Source organism: Medicago truncatula, chromosome 1, assembly GCF_003473485.1.
Source record: "Medicago truncatula cultivar Jemalong A17 chromosome 1, MtrunA17r5.0-ANR, whole genome shotgun sequence".
Lineage (NCBI taxonomy): Eukaryota > Viridiplantae > Streptophyta > Magnoliopsida > Fabales > Fabaceae > Medicago > Medicago truncatula.
In genome coordinates this window covers 10175897-10201764 of record NC_053042.1, presented here as the reverse complement: position 1 = coordinate 10201764, position 25868 = coordinate 10175897, and the positions used below count along the sequence as shown (strand labels likewise).

At 33.1% G+C, this 25868-nt stretch overlaps 5 protein-coding genes across 5 annotated transcripts; 1 reads left to right on the top strand and 4 right to left on the bottom strand.

Moving 5' to 3' along the window:
• Window positions 1-1093: 1093 nt before the first annotated feature.
• Window positions 1094-3640, top strand: LOC25482432 (F-box protein SKP2A). Its single transcript, XM_013610985.3, has 4 exons — window positions 1094-1349; window positions 2184-2532; window positions 2641-2782; window positions 3044-3640. The coding sequence occupies exons 1-4, from the start codon at window positions 1135-1137 to the stop codon at window positions 3397-3399; spliced, it is 1062 nt and encodes a 353-aa protein (XP_013466439.2). The 5' UTR covers window positions 1094-1134; the 3' UTR covers window positions 3400-3640.
• Window positions 3641-3785: 145 nt separating this feature from the next.
• LOC25482431 (pentatricopeptide repeat-containing protein At1g12300, mitochondrial) lies at window positions 3786-5677 on the bottom strand. The gene has a single exon (XM_013610984.3). It carries the CDS (start codon window positions 5539-5541, stop codon window positions 3883-3885), a length of 1659 nt encoding a protein of 552 aa, XP_013466438.1. The 5' UTR covers window positions 5542-5677; the 3' UTR covers window positions 3786-3882.
• A 1205-nt stretch (window positions 5678-6882) lies between these two features.
• Window positions 6883-10905, bottom strand: LOC25482429 (chaperone protein dnaJ 10). The gene is made up of 10 exons (XM_013610982.3): window positions 10711-10905; window positions 10569-10628; window positions 10404-10486; window positions 9890-10034; window positions 9586-9715; window positions 9031-9189; window positions 8743-8918; window positions 8311-8391; window positions 7420-7554; window positions 6883-7304 (listed from the first exon to the last, which is right to left on the bottom strand). The coding sequence occupies exons 1-10, from the start codon at window positions 10795-10797 to the stop codon at window positions 7221-7223; spliced, it is 1140 nt and encodes a 379-aa protein (XP_013466436.1). The 5' UTR covers window positions 10798-10905; the 3' UTR covers window positions 6883-7220.
• A 3456-nt stretch (window positions 10906-14361) lies between these two features.
• LOC25482428 (chaperone protein dnaJ 10) lies at window positions 14362-17961 on the bottom strand. The gene is made up of 10 exons (XM_013610981.3): window positions 17875-17961; window positions 17717-17776; window positions 17503-17585; window positions 16605-16749; window positions 16260-16389; window positions 15628-15786; window positions 15338-15516; window positions 14947-15027; window positions 14677-14808; window positions 14362-14545 (listed from the first exon to the last, which is right to left on the bottom strand). Exons 1-10 carry the CDS (start codon window positions 17959-17961, stop codon window positions 14405-14407), a joined length of 1197 nt encoding a protein of 398 aa, XP_013466435.1. The 3' UTR covers window positions 14362-14404.
• A 1941-nt stretch (window positions 17962-19902) lies between these two features.
• LOC25482427 (ras-related protein RABC1) lies at window positions 19903-23990 on the bottom strand. Its single transcript, XM_013610980.3, has 6 exons — window positions 23695-23990; window positions 22527-22595; window positions 22357-22422; window positions 20794-20915; window positions 20549-20677; window positions 19903-20236 (listed from the first exon to the last, which is right to left on the bottom strand). Exons 1-6 carry the CDS (start codon window positions 23840-23842, stop codon window positions 20123-20125), a joined length of 648 nt encoding a protein of 215 aa, XP_013466434.1. The 5' UTR covers window positions 23843-23990; the 3' UTR covers window positions 19903-20122.
• Between the last annotated feature and the right edge of the window lie 1878 nt (window positions 23991-25868).

Sequence of the window (25868 nt, the reverse complement as noted above, 5' to 3'; positions counted from 1 at the left end):
AATAGTTTTCAACAAAACTTTTTTTTTAGCAAATTAAATTTCTCAACAAAATATACTATACAAAATGGAACAAATTTTATTTTAATTTTTGAAAATAGAGGAACTATGTCTCTTGTTTTCCGATTCTTAATTTTTATTTTTTGGACTCATTCTCTAACTAAACAATTAGCAAAATATAATTTTAAATTCAAATTTATCACTTGATAAAAGTTGTTTTAATTCAAAATAATTTTCTTACATTTTTCCTTATCTTGGAATGAACTCATAGACAGGCGCAACTCTTTTTTCATCACGAATATTTACATTTTTTTTTGAGGGATCACAAATATTTACATTTTCCTTCGGAAAAAAAAAAAATCAGGAATATTTTTACATTGACAAATTTTATATATTTTGATCACAAATATGTAAAAAAAGAAGTTAAATAAATATTTGGTCTTTATCTCCCAATATTGTTTTTTAATTAACGCTTCAAATATTTTTATGCAATGGATTTAGACATCGTTGTAAAATAAGTTATACTTGACATTTTATATGTACAAACGTGATTAAATGGATTTTTAGGGATCAATAACTTATTTTAACATTAGTTTTTTTATCCTTCCAAAGATATTACATTTAAATTTTTATTTATAGACTGAATTAAAGAGAAAACCATAGATATGATAATTTATTTTTAAAATATTTTAATCACGGTAATGACTGTGCTAAATTATATGTTCTTAATCTTAATCTGATTAGATTAGATATCAACAACATATTTTATAGTCTTTCAACAAAACAAATATATATATATATATATATATATATATATATTATTTACATATGACCAAAATATCTTCACACTTATCAAGTACACGTATTAAAAACTTACAATCTTTTGCAGCAGTAGCATCCTATGTCCTATATTGCTTTCTCCGGTAATAATTTGAGGACGTATATGTTTTGGTCTCAAAACACATGTTCTAGAACTTGTTACTCCTTATCCATTTACCTTATCTTACGTCACTTTGTACTATGTTTAAACATTAAATAAATAAATAAAAATAATAATTTGGTATTTCTCTTTTGTTTGTATTTAAATAGCGGTGAAGGTGGGAATAGTTAAAGAATATCTTAGAACTTGAGAAGCTTATGATGATTACTACTACTAGCTGTGGCGGTAGTGAAAATTTTGTGAAAGAAGTGAAGATGATGATGACAGTGAGAGAGTGGAAGGATATTCCAGTTGAACTTTTGATGCAAATTTTGTCACTTTTGGATGATCAAATGGTGATTACAGCTTCTCATGTTTGTCATGGTTGGAGAGATTCCATTTCTTTTGCTCTCACTCGTTTATCACTCTCATGGTATATACTTTATCATCATACATATGTTCCTGTTTTTTCTTTCTTCTATTGCTTTCTGTCTTGATGCTATGGTATATATATGATTTAAAATTTGAAATTTATGCTTTCATGTGTTTATATGCATGACTCTGGAACTTGCATATTTTTCAATACTTTAAGAATAGGTTAGGAATTTCACATGAGATTTTTTTGGTTAAACATGTTATTACTTTATTGGGGTAAAGTATTACAGTCTGTTTTTGCCACCTTTAGTAGTTACTATGCTCAGAACTATGACTGACCATCTTTAGTGGAATCTCTGCTCCCAACAACCTTTTATGTTCATAAGGTTTGAACTCGAGACCTTGCTTAAGAGATTTGAGTCCGATTTCATTCAGAGCAACGGAATATTCGTACATGATAATGTATGAATAGGTGCCTTTTGTGTTATATTTAATATTTATTTAGCTTTGTGTGATTTTAAAATTATGGTAAAGGATAGCTTGTTTTGGGTTGGTTTGGTACTAGAATTCCTTTAGTTAGGTTCAATTTGATACACATTAAGTTTAAAATGTTTTAACAAATTACAACCAACTATATGTGTTATCAAATGTTTCTGATGATCTGTCCCCGTGAACTTAGATCAGTTGGTAAGGACAATGCATAATATATGCAAGGTCTGGGGTTCGAACCTTGGACACCACAAAAAAAAATGTTTCTAATGATCTTCCTGATTGACTGTGTAAAATCATTTACATTGATAGTGTATGAAATAACTAATTTATGCTTTATGCATGGAGGTCTTTTCTTGTGTAGTTTTAATAATTGCATCAAGCTACTTCCTTTCATTTCTAGGTGTAGGAAGAACATGAATAACTTGGTCCTATCTCTTGCTCCTAAGTTCACAAAATTGCAAACTCTAATCCTTCGTCAAGACACGCCACAACTAGAAGACAATGCTGTCGAGGCTGTTGCACAATTCTGTCGTGACCTGCAGATCCTGGACCTCAGCAAAAGTTTCAAACTTACCGATCGTTCTCTGTATGCAATAGCCCTTGGTTGTTCTGATCTTACAAAACTCAACATAAGTGGTTGTTCATCCTTTAGCGACAAAGCTCTTTCTTACCTAGCAAGTTTATGCAGAAAGCTGAAAATTTTGAATCTATGTGGTTGTGTTAAAGCTGTATCAGATACTGCATTACAGGTATGAGTATGATTGAAAATTTTACTATAAGCCCTTAATTAAGTCATTTATCCAAACAAGGCCTTAAGATAGTTATGAACTATGATCCTGTAAATAAACAAAATGCAGGCAATTGGACATCACTGCAATCAGTTACAGTCTTTGAATCTTGGATGGTGCGAACAAGTCAGCGATGTTGGAGTGATGAGTTTAGCATATGGATGTCCTGATCTTAGAACACTTGACTTATGTGGTTGTGTCCTTATAACAGGTATTTCATTCGAAATTGCAGCACTACATATGCATTGACAATTAGTTGTGGTGTTCTAACTTTTGTGATTCTACTAATGTGCAAGTTTCGTCTCCATGTTGTACCTCATTTACTTGAGCTTAGTTTAGCATAGATATGTATTATTTCATCTCTTAGCAGTAGAAATATTTGAACAACCTTCTATTTTCCGCGATTCGCCATTGACAACACTAATCTCTAGATTACCATAAGTGCAATCCTAACTCAATGTTGTTGCCGCAGATGACAGTGTAATTGCCTTGGCGGATAGGTGTCCTCATCTAAAGTCCCTTGGACTGTACTACTGCAAAAACATAACAGACAGAGCAATGTACTCATTGGCACAAAGCAAAGTGAATAATAAGATGTGGGGATCTGTGAACGAAGAGGATGGACTTAAGACTTTGAACATTAGCCAGTGTACATCGCTCACTCCATCTGCTGTTCAGGCTGTCTGTGACTCATCCCCTGCACTTCACACCTGCTCAGGAAGACATTCACTCATTATCAGTGGCTGTCTTAATCTTACATCTGTGCATTGTGCTTGTTGTGTCCGGCCACACCGAGCTATAAACGCTTTTCCTCACTCAGCTCATTGAACCAGAAAGGTTTTGATGTATAAAGACACTTCAAGGTAGTGCCTTGGATGGATTAGAGGGATGAGAAATAATTTACGTCTATTAAATGTTTATGTTGACGCTGTATATTATATGTAGAAGAACTTGAACTTTTTTAGTTTATAGGACATTTTGTATGTAAATATTAGTTTCTTCAGAGTTTGGCTATAAACTTATGGTAACATATCAGACATGGATTTTCAAAATTGTGTGGTTTTAGGAAGGATTTTAATATGATGTTAGATTTCATTGATTTGTACCTGCTAGCACTATTGAAAGAAAGTTCTAAACCACATCCAATTAAGGAATGGCATCGTCAATGAGGTAACCTAATATCTATGAAGATTTTGGTATACACACTTAACAAATGAAACAAACAAAATTATGCAATAATGTTGATATTTGATACATAATTCAAAATAACAATGTATAAAAAATAGAAAAACATGTGACCTAACTTTGATCTTACAATAGGCCTCTCCTAATCATCTCACGAAGAAGTTTTTCCGCCATATCATTTTCATCTTTTTTGAACAAAGAAAGAATAATTATTTCATAAGTTTTAGCATTTGGCATGCACCCATTGTCTTTCATTTTTGACAGCAAAGCCAGTGCTTCATCAAATAAGCCCTCGTAACAGAATCCTCGGATCATAGCAGTATATGTATAGACATCTAGATTGTAGCCTTTTATTAGAAGATCTTGAAAAACCACTTGTGCATCCTTAAGCCTTCCACTCATGCATAGTCCCTTGATAAGAATAGTATATGTACATAAAGTTGGTTGAATACCTTGGGTTTTAAATTTTCTTAACAATGCGATTGCTTTGTCAACATGGTGATTTTGGCATAAAGCATTCAATAAAGAATTGTAAGTAATTATATTAGGTTGTTGACCTCTATCAGACATCTCACTTACAAGTTCCCAAGCATCTGAGATTCTCCCTGATTTGCACAAGCCATCAATAAGGGAACTATAAGTTATCGTATCAGGAACGAGTTGTCTGCCTTGCATTTCTTTGAAGAGATCAATAGCTTCATCCACCATTTTAATCTTACAAAATCCATTAATCATGATACTGTAACTTTGAACATCGGCAATCACTCCCCTTTGGGCCATGGTGTTGAGTATAACCTCAGCCTTGTTCACTTGTTTAACAAGACAATATCCATCTATTAAAGAATTATAAGTAACAACGTTAGGTTTTACGCCGTTTTTCATCAAAACGGCAACCACTGCTTTAGCTTCTTTCGGTTTTCCATCCTTACAAAAAGCATCAACCAATATACTCATGGTATAAACATTTGGGTTAATGTTTTCCAATATCATTTTATGCAACAAACCAATTGCATCTTTCAATTGACCCACAACGCAAAAGCCACTAATTAAATTATTATAAGTGACAACATCAGGAAAAATTCTCTTAGCGATCATTTCAGAATATAAATTAAAAGCATCATTAACAAGTTTATCTTTGCACATACCATCAATGATCATGGTATACATTACCACATTAGGCTGAACAATTTTCCCATCAACTCGTCTCAGCAATTCCAGGGCAGCTCTTGTTTCTCCAACTTTACACAATCCATTAATCAAGGCTCCATAACTAACCTGATTCAACTGAAATCCCTGTGCTACCACCTTGTCATGAAAGTGCAATGCTTCACGAACCTCGCCTTTAAGACAGAGACCCTTAATGATTGTAGTCAAAATTATGACATTTGGCTCGTAACCCATCTTGAGAATCTTGGCAAACACTGAAAAGGAAAGAGGGTTTTGACCCAAATGACAAAAACAATTGATCAAGATGCTCATAGTGATTAAGTTTGAAGCAACTCCGTTTAATTCCATTTTTCTATGAAGAGAAACAGCTGTGGTGTAATGGTTGGCCTTGACAAGAGAACCTAACATCACTCCAAAATGGAAGATGGGTGGGATAGGATTCTGATGAAGCATGTGATTGAATGAAGAAACGAGACTGTGTTCGTCTTGTTCATGTATTTGAGAGTAAAATCTAGGGTTTTGAAAGCAACAAAGGAATCTAGGGTTTAGATGTTGAAAATGAGACAAAATGGGTCTGAAAACAGAGACAACAACAAACCTCAAAGTTAACAGCGACATTGTCAGTTGGGTTGCAATGAACTGGTGTGCGTGTGTGTAAACTGAGACGTTTATGGGGCAAAGATATTCCAGTTGAAAGATTTTGTCAATTTATGATCAATGAGTACATTAACAGTGATATATTCTCATGTTTGTCGGGAAAATGTAGGTCTCATTTGAATCCGGGTTAAGATATTAGGCTTATGAATGAGTAAACCATCGAATTGATCTCTCGTCTTTGTTTAACGCAAAAACTTCACTGAATTGTAACTTTTGTAAAAAAAAAAAAGGTTTAATTATACTTTTGGACCCCTATCTTTCCAAAAGTTATGATTTTGGCCCCCTAACTAATTAAAATACAAAACAACCCCCTATGTATTGGATCTTTGGCAGTTTTAACCCCCAATGCCACTTTTGACTCACTCTTGCTCAGGAAGCAACATCGGATGATAACAGAGGATGTCAAAGTGAAGTTTCTGTTACTATTTGGTACAATAACGAATAGCAAAGTTGTTAGTATCCATTAATTTCTTACAATCTAGTAATAATAGGTAATTTAGTCTTATATTTTATGTATAAATCGCGTAGAGTACTAAGATACAATCCATTATGTTGATTCGATTCCGAAATCGTGTTGAGTACTAAGCAGCTCAGCTAGAATGAGATTTAACTTGATAGATAGTGCTTCATTGTATGGTTATGGAATGAAACGTTCACACCAAAGTTCTGGAAATTTCAGTTTGTTATGGAGAGAAAAGCAAAAGGAAATGGTGCCTCAAGTATTGATTCCCTTGTTGATGTATATGATGAAGAAAATGATACTTTTTCCGAATTACCAATTAACAACAATGTTAATGGAATAAGAAGTGTGAAATCACATCCGAAGTATGTTCGAATTGTGAGTAAGCAGATGGTTGGAATATATGTGTCTATTTGAAAGTTTCTTCTGTTGGAGTTGGTCAGATTCACTCATCATCAGTGCTCAATGTTAATATGATGTTAGATTTCTTTGATTAGGATTTTTCTAAATGAGAAATGTAATTCTTGGAACTGATTTAGCTCAATGTTTTTTCTGGATTAAATTGAAGGAAAATGGAATCTATGCTGGTAAAAAGAAACTATAGATGTCCATTTTGCAAACAGATAATTTGTAAATTGAAGTTCTTATTCTTAAACTAGTCATTAAGGTCTACTACAGATTATTTTTGTATAGACTATGTAGCATGTGTTGAACACCGACAAGGAGTCATTGATTTCAGCTTTTTTTACTCATTTCAAATTTTGATTTCCGTTTTAGTAACACACAGTAAGTCATATAATATAACGAGATCAAACAGCATCTAGTCCTTTCATTCTGAAAGATTTTCACAATATCAATCACATAGTTCGTCATGAATTTCCAATCTCATCCCAAACAGAAGTTGCTGTGCATCTTCAATAGGTAACAAACAAAAGCTAAGGAAATACGTGAACAAAAGAGATGCGGAATTGACTGAAATTAACATTTGATCGAATGTTATGTATGCCCGTGTAATTTGATGACAGTGTAATTACAACAAACAACAAAATATCAATGATTTGCACCATTGTCTTCACAAAACTACGTTCAGAGGGAATGATACGTTTTCTTTCTGTATATCATCCAACGAAATATTGACAGGGGCTGAATTTTGGTTTCATATTCCATATGTGTATATGGATCATTTGCCTTTGTAAACTATCTCCTCTTCATCGTCCACATCAAATGCGGGATTACAAAGGCATTTGAAGAGCCTACCGATACCCTGCACAAGCAAAAATATTTACATATTTGTGTAATGGAAGTGTCAACACTCAACACCTGTGAAAACACTGACATATAATAGATACCAATTGTGATTAAATGTAAAACTATTGTACCTGATTGAAAAAGGGAGTTCGATAGGTTAGTGCTCTGTGTGATGATTCATCGTCTGATGAATCAGAGCTGCTTCCTTCGTCATCAGAATCAACAGCGAGTTTCTTCTTCAGTGTTTCTCCTTTTGCATTCTTTTCCTGAAAGAAGCACATCGCCTTATATCAGTTAATAGAGGAAAAATAAGTTTCTTATCACTTATTCCTTGTGTGTTATCAATAAAAAAGCAAGTGTAAATAAATTATTTTAAATTTTTAAATATAGAGAATTATATAGTATGTTATGGTAAAATTAGAGGATTTGGATGTTAAATTTTGGTAAATTTGGTGATCTTTAATAGTTTAAGAAGTCTTGCATTTATAGGATAAGAATTTGGTGTTGTCAATCACGGAAACTAGTTCAGTCAAATTCGGCTATGCTACATTATAGCCACTATTTGACAATATATACTAAATTGCATATTGCAGAACAATAATAATTTGTTCAAACGCTGTTCTACAATATAATGCTGCTATTTATTAACTTGGAATATGGAAATAAATCATAGATGAAAACCAAAATGTTTTACTTTTTTGTTCGAGAAACGTACTATGTTTGGAAGATATCCAATCCAATTTTTCACCAGATCTCAATAATCGGTACCTTATCTTTCATCAAAGATTGATAGGCATAATGCTTGCATTAAAACTAAAATGGATGTTCTGCAGCCGATTTTGTGGTTTTTCTCTCTCGTTTAATGGTCTGTAGACTGTATTATAAAGCTGGCTGCAGAGGATCTAACTCCAATTAAATGGAATCTAGTTGTGGATAACAACGATTAATATAAAGAAATAATTACTCCCTCCTAAAAAGTGGAAAGTTAGGATACTTAATGCTATATATGTTAAAATGTGCACCTGAAATATCTTTCCAAGAATTTTAAGAGCGGTAGCTCGGACTTTAAGTTCCTCTCTCCTAACATTGTTTTCCTTTAGCACCTGTAATAACAGAGTTATGAGTCAGAATCTTCTCTGGCCCTTTCATCATTTCGTATATTATGCAGGTTGGTCATAGAAATAAAATCAATTCTCATAAAAGAAGTCATATCTAAAAGTCACAATCACTAATCCCAGATACATTAGGCTCAAGTAAGAACCTTATAGTTTCATACCAATGGCTTCATGGTATCTGGACAAAAGGCACTGAATATTGAATACATTAAGCTTCTTTTGTAATAACAATATTGAATACAATAACATGTTTGCTGATGAACTACTTATATCAGATTACAATTACAGAAAAGAATAAAGTGTTTTGTTATATGTAATTAAAACGCATTAAGAACTTACCATTTGACACACGTGTGCAAGGGTTACTTCTATGTCCACTACATTCAACTTCCACAAAGAATTCAACAAAGTGTCTTTATTAAGACGAATATGGGAGTCAACATTTTCAGGGCAACTACCACTTGTTTTAAATTGCTTGCTGAGTTCTTCTTGAAGTTGGAGCAACTGAAAAGCACCTAAATCATATGTGGACAATATAATCATACATTTTTCTGAATAACTAACTTTCAAGAAGAAGCAACTGATATTTTAGGGAAGGCTTGCTAATGAAGATGTCTGTCATTATACCTTTAGCAGCTGTTAACTGTGATTTCCAAAAATGTCCTTTATTACGAACCCATTCGGCCAGAAATGGAACTCCAAGATAAAGGGCCTTTTTCCCTAGTTCTTGTGCTGCTTGTCTTGAGTATATATAGCCGATGGTATGTAACATGTCAACTCCAAAGGCTGCAACATAGACACGGGTAACTAGTTAGTATGTAATATCGTCGATACAATACAATGCCATCGTGTCGTTATAACTGCTATTTAACAAAACTATGTACTGCGTAACGATAACAAATTTGTTTAAATTTCACCGCGTTATAGACTCTATTTGACATGGTAATATCCTTGATACAGTAGCATGCTATAACGCAAAATCTGTTCAATTATATAGACATTAGTGGCACACATAAATCACTGTGTTATAGCCTCTATTTGACATAGTTAATGCAGTTTAAAATTTCAGGAAGAGAGGTGTTAGACAAGCTTTGAAGTTCCATGTGTTGCATTCAATATCTACAACTTTCAATTATATGCAATTGTGCTTGGCCCCAATAAATGCATGTAGAATTCACTAACCTGCATGAGAAAGCCGTCTTGCTTCAGATTCTGCGCGCTGGTAGAAACCCTTTTGGTCACCGCGAACATATTGGCTGAGAAAATCCTTCAGAAATCTTGCTAGCTTTTCTTCCCTTCCTTTTTGGACTTCCTATTTTGAAGCAAACCATAATGTAAACATCGAGTTTAATATCATGAGAAACGTATAAAATGAACCTTGAAAATACAAATAAACCTCCAAAACATCGAGTTTTCTTTTCTCTTATCATAATGATATTAGCAAAAACAAAGTTATAATGAAAACTGAATTTCAAAACACACTTGCCTTTAACTTCTCCTGCAAATCCTCACTTTCATCACCTAGTTCAGAAGAAGCCATCGATGCAACAGCTAGATGCCCAACGTAGTCCTCAAACAATTCACTTCCAAAGAGCAAGGCAAAGACAGCCATTGGATCAAGCATAGTTTCTCTGTCAAGGCAACCCACATAATAATATATTAATATATAATATTCAATAATAAATAAATAAATACTCCCTCCGTCCCTTAATAAGTGACACAGTTGACTCAATTACGCATATCAATGCGTAATTTTGAGTTTAAATATTTTGAATAATATATTGGAAAAAATTATGAAAATTTGATATTTTGAAAATACTCATCGAGACGAATCTAACGACATCTTATATAATATTATTTATCTTTGTATATTAGTAGAAAAATATGGTCAAAGTAAGTTAGGTCAAAATTGCACATTTTCAAACAGGTCATTTATTGCGGGATGGATGGAGTAAATAAATAAATAAAGTAGCATTCAGGTTTATTTGATGTGTAACTACCTAGATACAGAATGCTTGCCATTTTGATCATATCCAGTCCTTTGTACTGGATCACTCAAAACCTGGTATGCTTCTCCCAAAATCTACCAATAAAATAATTTAAATTATATTATAATTAATACATATTTCACAAGTGAATAAAAAAAATAGAGTTACTAGTAGTACCTGGAATTTGTGTGCAGCATTGGGATCGTTTTGATTTCTATCAGGATGAACTTGTTTTGCCTATAATTAACAAGAAAAGAATTTGAAAAAAGAAAAACAAGAAAAGAATGTTGAATACTAATAATAAATAGAATAAATAAACCTTATGATAATAAGCTTTGCGAATTTGATCATCGGAAGCAGAAGGAGAAACTCCAAGGATATCATAATACTCTGTTTCTTTCACCATTTTCAATGGTAGAAACTGTGAAGGAAGAAACGGAAAGAAGAGAAAGAAAGAAAGAAAGAAAAAGAAGAGAGAAAGCGAAATGGGTAGTGAGTGATTAAGTCACGAGGAGGTGTAGGCTTTACAGTTCTAAATGTTATGATTTCATCATTACATTACCAAAAGTGCTTTTTCGCGGGAGATATCTGTTTTTTAACTTGTTTCTGCCACTCAATTTCCATCTTTCATCATCATACTAATTTTTTTTTTTTAATTAGAGTATGACCAAATATTTTAACTCATTAACCACTTTAACATAATTATTTATTTAATAGCATTTTTTTTAAGTAATCTAGTGATTAGAAATTTACCTTCTAATGATGAATAAGGTTTAGCTTTCTAAAGATGAATAAGTATAGCCACTTTTTTTTTCCTCAACTTTTTATTACATATGAAAGATGTCTATAATAATGAAATGTTAGTGAAATCCGACAACTTATTTTGTTCCAATTAGCAATTATTAAGGTTACAAATTAATTGTTCCATGAGCTTAACTCATTTGGTAAGGGATAATTACAATATGTGTAGGGGTCGGGGTTCGAACCCCAAACACCCCACTTATTCATCTTTAAGGTGAATTTCTCTAGCCACTAGGCTACTTGACAAAAAAATAAAAGTTACAAATGAATTTGGGATAGAAAAACTAGCTCAAATAAATCTACTAAGACTATTATTTTGGATGAAATAATACATAATATTAAATTTTATTGGATAAATTGTTTGACACTATTATTTTAGCCACACTAAAAATCTAGTGATGGATTCCCCTAGTAGAGTATTCAAGGTTCAAACCTATTACGATGTATTGTATTTGACAACTGAGCTAAGCTCACGGAGACAACTAGCAGCATATTAGAAATTGGTTTGGCATTTCAGGAGCTGATTCATATAATATTCATGATCATTTCATTTAGTTTACTAAAGTTATAGGCACTTCGAGGACACGACGTTCATTTATGCAGTTTTTGTGGCTATTGTGCATGTGGATATTATGGAACGAAAGAAACAACATGTTATTCAAACTCCTATGACAAACTTGCTGGATAAGGTTAAATATACATCTTTGTGGTGGCTAAAAGTTAACACTGCCATTTTTGTTTATGGTTCTCAAAGATGGTGGTTGAACCTTTCGCTTTGTTTGAGTATCGACTACTGATCTTTGTTATTGTTATTTGTACTCAGACGGTTTGTAATTTTGGGGTGACCTCTTGAGTACATCTTGTACTAAAGGGGATTCACCGCCGTTGTTAATATATATCCCATTTTTTATTCTTAAAAAAAAAAAAAAAAGTTGGAAAAAAGAGAGTGATTTTAGGAGCTGTCAGCGGGCCTTGAGTGCCATCCTCAGGTGTACTTTAGGACTTGGTGGTGGAGGGTACTTTTTCTTGCTTCCTCTTTTGTTGGACTTTCCCTTGGGAATGCGAGGAGGTGTCGTGTGTTATTTTCAACTACTACTTTTTATGGAATAATAATACAAATAGCTTCTTTTATTGTTCCAGCTCAAAACACAAGGCTATATCATTATCATAATCATTTCATATATACATTTTAGCGTCACCCTTGACGTGGAACACCCCAAGGCCAAGTAAAACAATTCACATAATGTTTCTCTCCAATACTTAACCGTGCTGTGTCTACTAGCAGGAGATATACACAGTTTTTTATTATATAAGGAAGTATTTTCGCTTTGAGAAGTGATATTTGTACAATCATTAGTGACAATTTGCATGATAATTTTCTTTTTCTCTCTTCTTATTGATCAAAAACAATAGAAAGAGAATAAGATGATAACATGAGTATGAGAGGGAAAGTTGTCAAAATATTACCAAATAAATAGTTGTACAAATATCATTTCTCTTTCGCTTTAAGCCTTTGTGTGTCTCTCTCTTGCATTAGAACCATTCACATCAAGGAGGGTTTTTTAGACACATAACACGGGATCATTTCTCCAAATAATTAGGAAATTGCTTTTAACAAATCGCCTGTGTGCATGATTTTTAAAATAAAAATATATATATTTTTAAAGAGTTAGGATCCGTTGACACCAGGTGTCAACGGATTGGTTGACACCAAATCTCAACCGCATATCTTGTTTAATCAAGGGTCCTTAATTATTTGTCAAAATTAACTCATGTGAACCTTTCTCTCTCTGCTCCACCTAATCAGCACACTCTTTTTCTTTTCTGTGTTATATCAACAAAGCCTGAAAAAACTAACAGTAGAATTCCTTCAAAAAGAAGGACTACCAGTATAATCACCAATCTTCTAATCAATCTCAAATTGTCAATAATTACACGTTTTCTTTTTGTAATTGTAAATTATGATTGTCATTTGATTAGATAACAACTTCGTGGAGAGTGGACAATATAAATTCTTGTTTTCCCTTTCGTTCATCGTTTTAACACAACCTTAGAATTAAAGCATTTATTGATGGTTGCATTGCATGTAGAGGGTGGATAAATTTGGAGGTGATCACCGTTAATGTCTTTTGTGGGAGGAGATTTCAAAGAAGGTTAGTGGGACAAAGATGAAGAACCCTAAATTAATTAGTTCAGGCTTTCTAATGATGGGCGAGAAACAACTTCAATTACTCCTGAAAAAGAAAAAAACTTCAATTAGAGAAGAAAAGCTTCAATTATAGAAGAAATAGACAATAACCTGGGAAACTAACGCAACCAGGGATTTGGGCATTTGACGAAAGAAAAAGAAAAAAATTATCCTGTGCAGTCAGAAAAGAACGGCTTATGTGAGATTTTATGCGGATAAATATTAGCCTTTGGATTAACATAAATTGACGGAAAGGATTTGGTGTCAACCAATCCGTTGACACCTGGTGTCAACGGATCCTAACTCATTTTTAAAGGGTAAAAATGAATTTTAAATAAAATAATAAGGGTAAATATGAAATAAAAAATTGATAAGTTATAATCTCAAAGAAAAATTTCCTCAAAAAAAATCTCAGAGAAATGCTAAATCAATCTCTCACCAATTTAGTCTTCAAACTATAAAAATATATGGATTTTGCTAACTAAATTTAGTTCCTCGTACTTAAATGTTGGAGACAAAATTTATGAATTTCCATATACTTTTGAAACTAAATTGACAGATTTTGTATATTTTGAAGACTGTTATTTGATATATTTTTATAATTTATGGACTAAATTGAAAAGAGAACGATAGTTTAGAGACTAAATTGATAGTTTATTCACTAGTATAAAATAATGTAAAAAAGATTTTGTGGTTGTAGGATCATGGTGAGCTGAAGAAAGTAATTTGACAGGTATAGAACCTAGTGCAGAACTCTGGCACCACTTTTGAGTTGCAGCTAACACATTGCAGACAAGAGTCTCTTGTCTTTCACTAATTAATGTAGGAAACAAGGAAAAGGGATGCTTTAGAACTTGAAAAAGAAAAAAAATCAAATAGAATCATATTGAATTGATTATGAATGAGATATGTTGATACTCTTATAGAGCTGATAAACCACTAACGGTAATAACCATTTAACATTCTAACTCTTCTCATAATACAATATCTCTAGCTAAGAGTAGATTACATGTAGTCAAGATTGCTATGGAAGGGAAGATAGAAGTACACCCACAAGAGTAATGAAAATAGCAAGAGACAAAAAGATAAGACATTGGTTTTTGTAAACTTTCTCCTCTTCATCATCCACAATAACTTTCTCCTTTTTGAAGAGCCTACCCATACCCTGCAGAAGTAGAAATATTTACATATTTGTGTAATCAAAGCGTCAACACCTATGAAAACACCAACGTATAGATACCAGACTCCAGTAATAATATGAGAAAATAAAACCGATTAAATGTAAAACTATTGTACCTGATTGAAAGAGGGAGTTTGATAGGTTCGTGCTCTATGGGATTCATTGTCTGAGGAAAGAGCTGTGCTTCCTTCGTCATCAGAATCATCAGCGAGTTTCTTCTTTGGTGTTTCTCCTTTTGAATTCTTTTCCTGAAGTAAGCACGTCACTTTATATCATTTACTAGACGCAAAAATAAATGTCTCATCATTGTGACTATATTAGGATGTCAAATCTTCCTAGAAAGCTGAAAGTTAGAAAACTTGATGCTAAATATGTAGTATGTGCACCTGAAATATGTTCCCAACAATTTTAAGAGCGGTAGCCCGACCTTGAAGTTCCTCTTTCCTAACGTTGTTTTCCTTTAGCACCTGCAACCGCAGATTTATCAGTAAGAATCTTCTAGCCTTTTCATTTCCTATATTATGCTGGTTGGTCATGAAAAAACAGTTTTCACAAAAAGTCATCCAAAATTCACTATCACTTGTTTCAGATACATTAGGCTCAAGTTTTTATAGCTGACAATTCCGCATTTCATCATATGGTAAGAACCTTATATTTTCATACCAATAGCTTCATGGTCTAAACAAAAGGCATTGAATACAATAACATGTTTGATGATCAACAACTTTATCATATGTGCACAAAGAATTGTTAATTCAATATGCATTAAGAACTCACCATTTGACACACGTGTGCAAGGGTTACTTCTATGTCTGCTACATTTATCTTCCACAAAGAATTCAATATAAATGTCTCCTGATCAGGACGAATATGTGAGTCAACATTTTCGGGGCAACTACCACCCGTTTCAGATTGCTTGCGGAGTTCTTTTTGAAGTTGGAACAACTGATAAGCACCTAAATCATATGTGCACATTATAATCAAACATTGTTCTGACTAACTAACTTCCAATAAGAAGAAACTGACATTAAGGGAAGGGTTGCTAATGGAGATGTCTGTCATTATACCTTTAGCAGCTGTAAACTGTGATTTCCAATAATGTCCCTTACTGCAAACCCATTCTGCCAGAAATGGCACTCCCAGATAAAGGGCATTTTTCCCTAGTTCTTGTGCTGCTTGGTTTGAATATATATAGCCTGTGGTATGTAACATGTCAACTCCAAACTCTGCAAACAGAGACACGGATAACTAGTTAGTAATATCAAGTGAAATAATGGTTTGTTAAAATTCCACTATGCTACATTGCTATAGCTGCTATCTAACCCACAATGTATTAAATAGTTTATCACATAAAAATAGTGATTTGTTCAAATTCTACTATGTTATACAGTTATATCCACTTTTAACATCCTAATATCCTTGATACAATAACATGCTATAAAGCAAAATATGTTTGATTATATAGACGCTAGTTGCGCACATAAATCGGCATAGTTCATGGCTTGCAAGGCAGGAATTGAAGATAAAGTATTCCAGTTTTGATGAGAAATGTAAGAGTCAACTCGTTTAAATTTTCAGTAAGAGAAGTGTTAACTCAAGCGTAGAAGTTAAATGTGGGGCATTCAATATGTACAGCTTTAAATGATAAGCAATTGCACGATGCGTTTGGCCCCAAGAAATGCAGGTAGAATTCACTAACCTGCATGAGAGAGCCGTCTTGCTTCAGATTTTGCGCGCTGGTAGAAACCCCTTTGGTCACCACGAACATATTGGCTGAGAAAATCTTTCAAGAATCTTGCTAGCTTTTCTTCCCTTTCTTTCTTGGCAGCCTATTGAAGCACAGCATAATGTTAAATTTAATAAAAAGATCTTTGTCTTTTGAGTTGTGCTCCTTACTTATTGTGTTCTAGAAACGTAAAGAATAGAGAAAGAACCTTGAAAATATAAATAAGTGTGCAGAACATAACTTGAGCTTTTTTGTCTTACCAAAATTACAATGCGAAAACAAAGTTATAACGAAAACTGAATTTCAAAACATGCTTGCCTTTAGCTTTTCCTGCAAATCCTCAATTCCACTAGCTAGTTCAGAAGAAGCCATCGATGCAACATCTAGATGCCCAACATAGTCCTCAAACAATCCACTTCCAAAGAGCTGGGCGAAGAAAGCCATTGGGTCAAGCATAGTTTCTCTGTCAAGGAAACCATATATTAACATTTTGCGAAAACATTTTCACTTTTAATTTTTATTGATTACATCCTAATTTTCTTTTTCTGTTCATTTTGAGAAATTTGTGTTTTACTTGCAAACTTTTGACAAGTGATCATGTATGATGTTTATGTCATGGTTTTAAATTGTGGCCAAAACTACGAGTTTATGGGGACTCCATCGATCAGGACTCACGATCATATTTATCAAGAACCACAACAACAAAGGCTAATGCAATTTAAACTTGCTGTGTTTCCAACCAGACAAGAAGATTGTGACTTAGACACCAATCTATAATACCTCTGTATTAGCCATCAAAAGCTCTTATGAAAATTCACTATAATGAGTATCAAATAACAACAAAGATGGAAACTCTTAACGTTTATACAAATTAACATTCAGGTAATAGAAAACTGCATGTTGCTATATATACCATATATGTAATCAAAGAATACAAGTGATCATGTATAGTATTCAATCTATATGCCAATCATGTAAATCTTTTTTATTCAACAATTCAGTCCTATCACACTTATGAAGTACCGACATAGATACATACACCAGACATGACGCTACACGATGCTGACATCAACAAGTAAACATGTAAAAAGTTAAAAAAAAAATTGAAGTGATTGAATCTAACTACATGTGTCGATGTTAACACACCATTAGTCCAAACCATCATTGCTACATATTATCGCATGCAATAATAATAACAATAATATTTGATGTGTACCTAGATACAGAATGCTTCCCATTTTGATCATACACATTTCTCTGTACTGGATCGCTCAAAACCTGATACGCTTCGCACAAATTCTGCGAACAACATAATTTAAATTGTAATATTATTAATATAGATAATTAATTGGTATATATTTCAAAACAGAATAAATATATAAAAAGAAATAATAAAAACTTTGATAAGATATATAGTGTAGCTGCTATACCTGGAATTTGTGTGCAGCATTAGGATCGTTGTGGTTTCTATCAGGATGAACTTGCTTTGCCTGTAACAAGAAAGTATGTGAAATTCGCAATTGCGATTTCGATATTCATAATATAGAATTTGAAAAAAGAAAGAAACACAAGAAACAAATTTTTCAACCTTGTGATAATAAGCTTTGCGAATTTGATCATCGGAAGCAGAAGAAGAAACTTCGAGGATATCGTAATACTCTATTTCCTTCACCATGATTCACCGATTGAAGCTTTTGAGGAATGACGCTGAACTGAATGAAGAAGAGAAAAAGAAAGAAAGGAAGAAAAACGAGGAAGAGAAATCGGTGAGTCAGTGAGTCTCATCACGAGGAAGAAGGAGTTTAGGATTTATACATACAGTTAGTTCGAAATGTTATGATTTCATAATCACGCCGAGTGCTTTTCCGCGGGAGATATCTATTTTTTTATCAACGGGATATTCAACTATAACTATAAATAAAAGCACAAAACAAAATTAATTATAACTTAAAATATCAAAACATGCAAATACAATGAGGGTGTTTTGAATTCGTTAAAAATCACACCAATAAAATACTTGATGTGTGGAGCAAATTAATCAAATAACCAAAACAACGTGTGGACAGTTATAAACATAAGCAAAAGATAGAACAGCAAAAGAGAAAGAGAGAAGACACGAAAATTTGTTTACCAAGTTCGGTCCAATACTTGACTACTCTGGGAAAAAGCAACTCACCGTTCCACAGTAATGATGAGTAACTTTACAAAGAGATATCAAATGGTTTCAAGAATGACTGTTCAAACCTAATTCTACCAAAATCTTTTCCCATGACCAAGAGACTCAATCCTAATAGTATTTCTCTAAGGTGAATAAAAAATGATTCAATCTCAACCCTAATGTTCATTGCGAAGAGAATTCTTAACAAACTCTTGTTTTGTTGTTGGATTCTAATCTTTGTTTTTCTAGTCTCTCATATTTATACAAGATTTGTATCTAGAGAGAAATATAACTCATAAATTTGGAACGGATATCACGCTGAAGATATGTTTTTTTTTCCTCATTCAGTGCAAAAAATATTTGCATCAAATATTCCGTTTAAAAATATATTTGCATCAAATATTCCTTCATACGGGATAAAAATATTTATTGTCCATAAATATATTTTCAACAACAATCTTATGGAAGCACAAAATATATTTGAAACAAATCTTTTATATTTTTAACAACAATTTTTTTTTGCAACAATATTCTTAATCCATCAAATTTTGAGTCAATTTCAATCGAGGGAATTAGTGTGTTAAACAGTTTGGAACTGGTGCATGTTAAAAAAAATGATATTTGTACAATCACTTTTAATTCATACAATCATCGACATAATATATATTTAATTTTGCTCATAACTACCTTCAAAGTCATACAAATGATGGATTATTATTCATTGAAGGTATACAATATTTTTCACTAACTGTGCATCAAAATTATTCTTACGAAAATATCTTTTATATTTCCAGTTCAAAACAGATATATCTATCATCATTTCATATATATACGTTTTAGTGTTGCCCTTGTCGTGGACCTTAGAGCCATGACAAATTATTCTCTCCAGTACTCAACGGTTCTAGTAGGAGATAGTTACTTTTAATTATTCAAAAAGTATTCTCATTTCAGGTCTTCATGTCTATATATCTCTCCTGTTCTAACAAATCCCTTTTGTTATATTCACTCAAAAAATTAAAAATCGGTTATACGGAAACCTGCATATTGGGTTGCTGCATGTCTATAGAGCAGACATTACCATTTACCGAATGTGGTTATGAAAAAAAGGTAATGAAAAAATCACAGTTTTGGGATCATGTTGAGCCGTGAAAAATAATTGTAGGGCATATCCAAATATGAACTATGGCAGGACATTTGAGTTGGAGCAACCACATTCTAGACAAGGCCGCTTGTCTTCTTTCGCTAATTAGTGCATAGATATAGCAATACCTTCTACTACTAGCTATTTAGACATCAAAGTAATGATGGCTTATGCTTCGCGAAAGAAAGCCTTCTTTTGGTTCACATAATAATGAAACAGAAAGCAAAATGGCAAATTATTCAGACTATTTTGCCACAGCCGCAGAAGAAACCAAATTCAAATTCTTCTGCAGTGCATAGGAGAATGGGTGATTATCATGAGGGATAGAACTCAAGCATATACATTACTTTCCTATGTAGAGACAGATTTCGTATGTTGAACATCAAAGCATTAAAAAAGTAGGCAAATTCTGAAGATTGATCATGATATACAGACTAACGAAATTAATTTTTTGGTACATGCAATGAAATTTCATAGCACTTGAAATTCACATCATACTGAAAAGTGAAGGGTGACAGCTCCATAAAAACATCATAATCACCATGAGCAACAGCTGCTAGGTGATGCATCAGACTCTTGCGGTTTCTGCTTGAAGATGTTCTTTTTCACACCAGATGAGCCCTCGGCCAAGAGGCTTGGTGTATCCAAAATCTGGAAACAACAAAAGGAATCCCAAAATTAAACGATTACTTCCACTTTCTGAAAATGCTGATGCTGATTTGTACTTAATGCAACTAACTTGAACCAAATAGGTGCTTGGATACGGGAAACAAAACCATTTTTTATTTTATTATCTTGAGTTATTGATAAGTTCATTGAAGGCAATTTTTCTTAAGATATATATTTCACAAGAAAAAATTGTCAAGAAAGGACAAAAACATAAAATTACCAACTTGAAGCAAGCTTGAGTTTATTATTTAATTTTCATGTTTTTTAGGACATGGAGGAGAGTTGAACATGTACCTTCATTACAAGCTCCTCAAAACACTGCTCAACATTTACTCGAGTTTTTGCACTGCATTCAGTATAGAGGCACCCATATTGCCTTGCAAAGTCCACCGCTTCCTTTTTGGTAACAGCCCTTTCACTTTCCTAAAATATGAGATAGGCAAACTATATTCATAAGCAAACTTTTACTGAAGTGAATCAAAACTTAACACAATTTGGTAGAATAAATTATTGCAAATGCAAATTCATAAATGATGTACCTTGTCAACTTTGTTTCCAACAAGCATCTTGATGCAATCTTGATTTGTTGAGTATAAGTCAATTTCTTTAGCCCATATATCAGATAGATTTGTAAAAGTTTCACGTCGCGTTACATCGTATACTGTATTCACAACCCAGATTCACTGATAAGTTTATAACATAAACTGACTGATAGATAAATGGGGCTACAGCTAAAGAATAAAAGACAATCTCATTACATTTAGAAGCAAAACAGGTCACTGAAATAATATTTTAACTAGATTATGGCATAGAGATCATATATGATATTAACCGAAAAGCAAAAGATACAATAATATTAATGAATCCTTGACCCCTGAATTCACTATTCAGCTTTCATGCATTTGAAGATATTTCATATACATATTGTACATACATCTTGAGGTTTTAAGTAGAGCGTTAATTAATCCTTGACCCTGAATTATTAGTTATTAGTCAAACAAAAGATACAGTAACCATTTTTGTGCCTTCACCCGACAGTTTAAGCTTTCAAAGTATTTGATCATAACATAGTATCATAGCCTCCTAGATTTGAGGTTTTAAGTACAACGTTACAATAATCTCTAACCCAATCTTTATATCCATATATGCAATGACTTTAGTATGAACCTATCGTATAAAAAGAAATACTTTACTGCGTCATCATATAATGTATTATACAGTGTTGTCAAATATCGGCCATGGCGGCATAGTGGATATCGGTGGCGGATTTTCGGAAAACCGCGATGACAAATTTGTGAAGGATGGCGGCACTACAGCCATGCGTCGGATGTGTCGGATTTTTGGCTTTCCGCCATCAATAACATTGGTATTATAGGGTTCGAACAACTACACTCCAATGATTATCAAATGCCAAAATGAGAAACTTAGTAACAAATCTTCTGTATTTGCATAGGAGGATCAACATGTATACAATCAAGTATCCATGTTTCATCCAAAATATTGACGGCACATTTCCTTTTGAAAAAGGAATAACTCATTGACTGAGCCACTTCAATCTCGAAAATGAATCACAATCAACCAGCTTGAAAATGAACATATCATTATTATTTTAGAAGGAAATGTACAAGAGGAAATAGTATAAATCCCTGAATTTCGAAATAAAATCGATTAGCTTAGGCTATACATGGTAACTATGAAAGTTTTACAAGACGAAAGTATAATAACAGGAATCTATTTTTACTTTTTTTTTAATGGCCGTTAGACTTTGTTAGAGGGGGAGTGGAACCAACTCCAATCCTTATGTTCATCCCCCTAACACCCAAACCACTTATGACTCCCAAGAATAATAACATAAATGCTAATAATAATAACAATCAAAATCATGAAAGAAATCTATTCTAATCACCAAGTTCGCTTTCCATTTACCATAAAAACACACAAGGGATAAAATAGAATAGGTATTTAACACGTAGCCATGTTGCATGATTTACAGTTCAAAAAGATAAAAGCATTCAAACAAATTAGGAAAAAATTGTACATCATATTCATGGTATAGCAAGCAGGAAAGGTAGCTACGAAATGGAGAATATCAATGAGCATACCCATAATTATTCCTTGTGCACCTCTATAATATGAACCAGTAAGTGTTCTAAACCTTTCCTGTCCAGCTGCACAAGAAGAAAATACAAAATCATGCAACTAACTTATGACTCCCAAGAAAATAACAGAATTTCAACTTTCCAAAATAAACTGAATCAGCATGCTACATTACCCGTGTCCCATATAGCAAGTTTTAACTTCTTTCCACCAAGTGTAACATATTTAACTTTGAAGTCTACACCTGCATTATGTTCAAAAGAGACGATGCAAATAAATGAGTGAAGTTATACATTAATCTATAATTGAGTGGTGAGGACGATAAAACAGTATCATGCACCACACACAAACCATCTCATTCATATGACTTCTTAAAGGAAAGGTTTTATCAAGACCTTCCCCAATGCAATATAAGGTTTTTTTAGGTCTATATTAACATTATAGGTTTATGAATTGAACGTAAGATGGATAACGATTCAACCACTATTCCGATTCCTTAAATTTCTCCCAACAACCACTATGAGAGAGAAGCTTTTTTGTTGACCAAATGACAGTGTTTGAACTCAACACTCCAGATAGATAATGAAATAGTAAACTAGCTAAAAAAAAAGATATGTGAGAGAACAAGGAAATACTCAGAACAGTGGTCCACTAATGACATTTGGTGGAATTTCACATCACTTTTCCTGTCACTTCCCCCCTACACTCATGCAATATCTTGCAAGTAGTCATTACTAGTTTGATGATATACGAATAGCCCAAACCAAACCAAACCTCCTGGTGAACCCTCAAAGGTTCCCATCTCAAGGGTCTTTCCGTGAAAAAGTACAAAAAGTCTACGCATCTGTTTGGATATGCGTTGGCGATCCATGTTCTTCTTGAAATCATGGCAACAAATCGCATTACTACAGAAGCTTCCTTTATTAGCTTCTTGAAATCACGATCGTTCCGCAAACTCACGTTAGGTGAACACCAAACACAGATCCAAACAGACGCTTCACCCACATTGGGTTCCAAGTCTAGACCTCCAAAAATCACGTTTTGGTTAGTCAAATGTGATATGACTTCGGATACATTATCGTTAAAATGAGTTGAGCAATAAATTTCAGTGTCAAAATCACATTTAGGGACAAATACAAAACCTAGCTTTATGTCACTCTTAATCAAAATCAATTAAAAAAAATGAAGTCAAAAATTCAATTTTGGTCACAACAGAACCAAAATCAGTTTTAATAATTCTAGGGCATCACTACATTGAAGAAACACAGAGATCTCATCCAAAATGCATGAATAAAAGCAAAAAAAAACATCGTGAAAGTGTAAACAAGGGTTTTATAACAAACCAATAGTGGGAGAAAGATCTTCGAAGTTATCAGAAGTGAATCTCAGAAGCAGCGTGCTTTTGCCAACACCAGAATCACCAATCATAAGAAGCTTGAACAAGTAATCGAACTCAGCGGCGTTACTCGCCGAAGAAGAAGAAACATCCATTTTAGAATAAACCGCGATTGAGTTTAAGCTTCGATGAGTGCTTTTGTATTCGAAAATCGAGACTTGTGTTGAATGAATTATATGGAAAGTTGAAAAAGAAGGAAAGTATCTTTAGAAGAAGCTTGCCGAAAGTCAAAGAAAATTTGTGTGAGATTTATGCTTTGCTTCTTGCGGTGAACCCGTTTTTCTCTCGGTTCATACCGCAAGTTGGTTTGGTTTGGTTTGGCCCGGCACTCGTTAACAATTTCTGGATCTTGGATCTCTGGAGCACTTTTTAACCATTTCTAATTAAAATATTATTTTTAAAAAAATTAAGAACTTCAATTTTCAATGTAATATATGCACAAATTTTTATAAAACTTTATCTTTTTAGATGTTTAAAGAGTGTCTCAGATAAACTCGTTAACATAGATCAAAGAAACCAAATCAATCAATAATAAACTAGAAAGGGTAATAGATAATGAGGCAGCAACATCATATTAGTACTAGAATTGTTCATGAAATGATTGTTACTTTGCCAAATATAATTCATACCATAACCATAGATGAAACATAATTTTCCTAATGGTGATATGAGATGCAAAAGGGAGTTATATGCGGTCCAATTTTTTTTTTTTGAAGGAGCTATAGTAGTCTTGTTTGAGTTTTTTATTTATTTTTTGGTAGCTAAATTTCATTAAAAAAAAAACTCAGAATCAGAAGAACTTCTAAACATGAAAGGAATTAAAAAAAAAAAATTAAGTGAAAGAGGTGAAATTTATCTAACGGCGTCGTTTGGATTTGTCACTCCTCTGTTGTGGAAAAGGGTAAAACGAATAGTTTATGCGAAGAAAAAAATGATTGTTGTGATTCTTTCAATGAAATTGCTTTCCAAATTGACTGATTAAGTGATTATACAAATTAGTGGTGGTTTGATAGGATCCAATTTATGTACAAAAAGGAGAACTAGAGTCTAGAAAAAAAACTCAAACGTGTAATAAAAAAAGAAAATGATATAACATATTTTTTTTTTTATTTAAGTGGGGGGTGGATATTAGATTTAATTTTTCGTTTGAGACCCGTAGTATTTAAAGGCTCGGCTTAGTTGAGCACCTTGCACACCCTCAAGGCCGGACCTATATTTTATTATGTGCTTAAAGATAATAAGATTCGGCTGTCAAATAATCACAAGATCCATTCTTAAAGGAAACTAAGGGAAGAGAAAATGTAGGTGGCACAACTGATGTAAGCACTCAACGAACAAATGCATAGTTTTCTATAAATCTATTTAAAATTCTATTAAGGGAGGAGGATTTAGTTAGCCAATTGGGTTTAAAAGAATATAACTCAAAATTCTCGTTGTGAATTATAATTTGTTAAATCAAACACATGTAAGGTCATGACAGAAGCTCGAAAGATTATCATGTTAGATTTTAAGCAACCACACAAACGAAATTAAACACTAAGATTCAGGGTCTACTTGGGAAGGGAATTTTGGAGGAGAGGAAAGGGATGACTTATTTTTCTTTTATATATTTAAACAAGCTATAAAATGTTTTTAAAAAAATAAATGAAGTGTGATTAAATCAAATCAGAAACCTTTAAGAAAGCACGGTCTCAAACCAACAATATCAGACCAATCCAAAGGACATAATGTTATCGTTATTCACCAACGATTGCAATTGTTATCTTCCCCTCCCCTCCCGTCCCCTCCCTCCCATTCTCATCAAAGCAAAGTGAGGAAACTAACATACTTAATGTCTTTAACACCTTAGTCACTCCACAAAATATTCTCAAAGTTTCGAATCTTTGGACCGACTACGAGACTAAAGTTGAGCTAGAATACCTAGTTGAGAGATTCTAAATTTCTAATTTTCCTTAGCCAACAACTATTCTATCCTAAAATTTCATGATTGATACTGCCAATAAAACTAATATAAAAGAAAGTCTAAAATACATACGAACAAAAGTCAGAACATTGATTAATATCTAAATTTGCAATAGCAGCCACATATGACCTTGTTATTTCTACCCAAAAAAACATATG

Coding starts and splice junctions, on each gene's coding strand:
- LOC25482432 (XM_013610985.3), top strand. CDS start 1,135: ATGATGATTACTACTACTAGCTGTGGCGGTAGTGAAAATTTTGTGAAA. Junction 1,350..2,183: donor ACTCGTTTATCACTCTCATG/GTATATACTTTA, acceptor TTTCATTTCTAG/GTGTAGGAAGAACATGAATA. Junction 2,533..2,640: donor TATCAGATACTGCATTACAG/GTATGAGTATGA, acceptor AACAAAATGCAG/GCAATTGGACATCACTGCAA.
- LOC25482431 (XM_013610984.3), bottom strand. CDS start 5,541: ATGTCGCTGTTAACTTTGAGGTTTGTTGTTGTCTCTGTTTTCAGACCC.
- LOC25482429 (XM_013610982.3), bottom strand. CDS start 10,797: ATGGTGAAAGAAACAGAGTATTATGATATCCTTGGAGTTTCTCCTTCT. Junction 10,629..10,710: donor GCAAAGCTTATTATCATAAG/GTTTATTTATTC, acceptor TGTTAATTATAG/GCAAAACAAGTTCATCCTGA. Junction 7,555..8,310: donor TTCTTGGAAAGATATTTCAG/GTGCACATTTTA, acceptor TGCTTCTTTCAG/GAAAAGAATGCAAAAGGAGA.
- LOC25482428 (XM_013610981.3), bottom strand. CDS start 17,961: ATGGTGAAGGAAATAGAGTATTACGATATCCTCGAAGTTTCTTCTTCT. Junction 17,777..17,874: donor GCAAAGCTTATTATCACAAG/GTTGAAAAATTT, acceptor TTCTTGTTACAG/GCAAAGCAAGTTCATCCTGA. Junction 15,787..16,259: donor AAGACGGCTCTCTCATGCAG/GTTAGTGAATTC, acceptor CTCTGTTTGCAG/AGTTTGGAGTTGACATGTTA.
- LOC25482427 (XM_013610980.3), bottom strand. CDS start 23,842: ATGGATGTTTCTTCTTCTTCGGCGAGTAACGCCGCTGAGTTCGATTAC. Junction 22,423..22,526: donor ACTTGCTATATGGGACACGG/GTAATGTAGCAT, acceptor CTTCTTGTGCAG/CTGGACAGGAAAGGTTTAGA. Junction 20,237..20,548: donor TTGAGGAGCTTGTAATGAAG/GTACATGTTCAA, acceptor TGTTGTTTCCAG/ATTTTGGATACACCAAGCCT.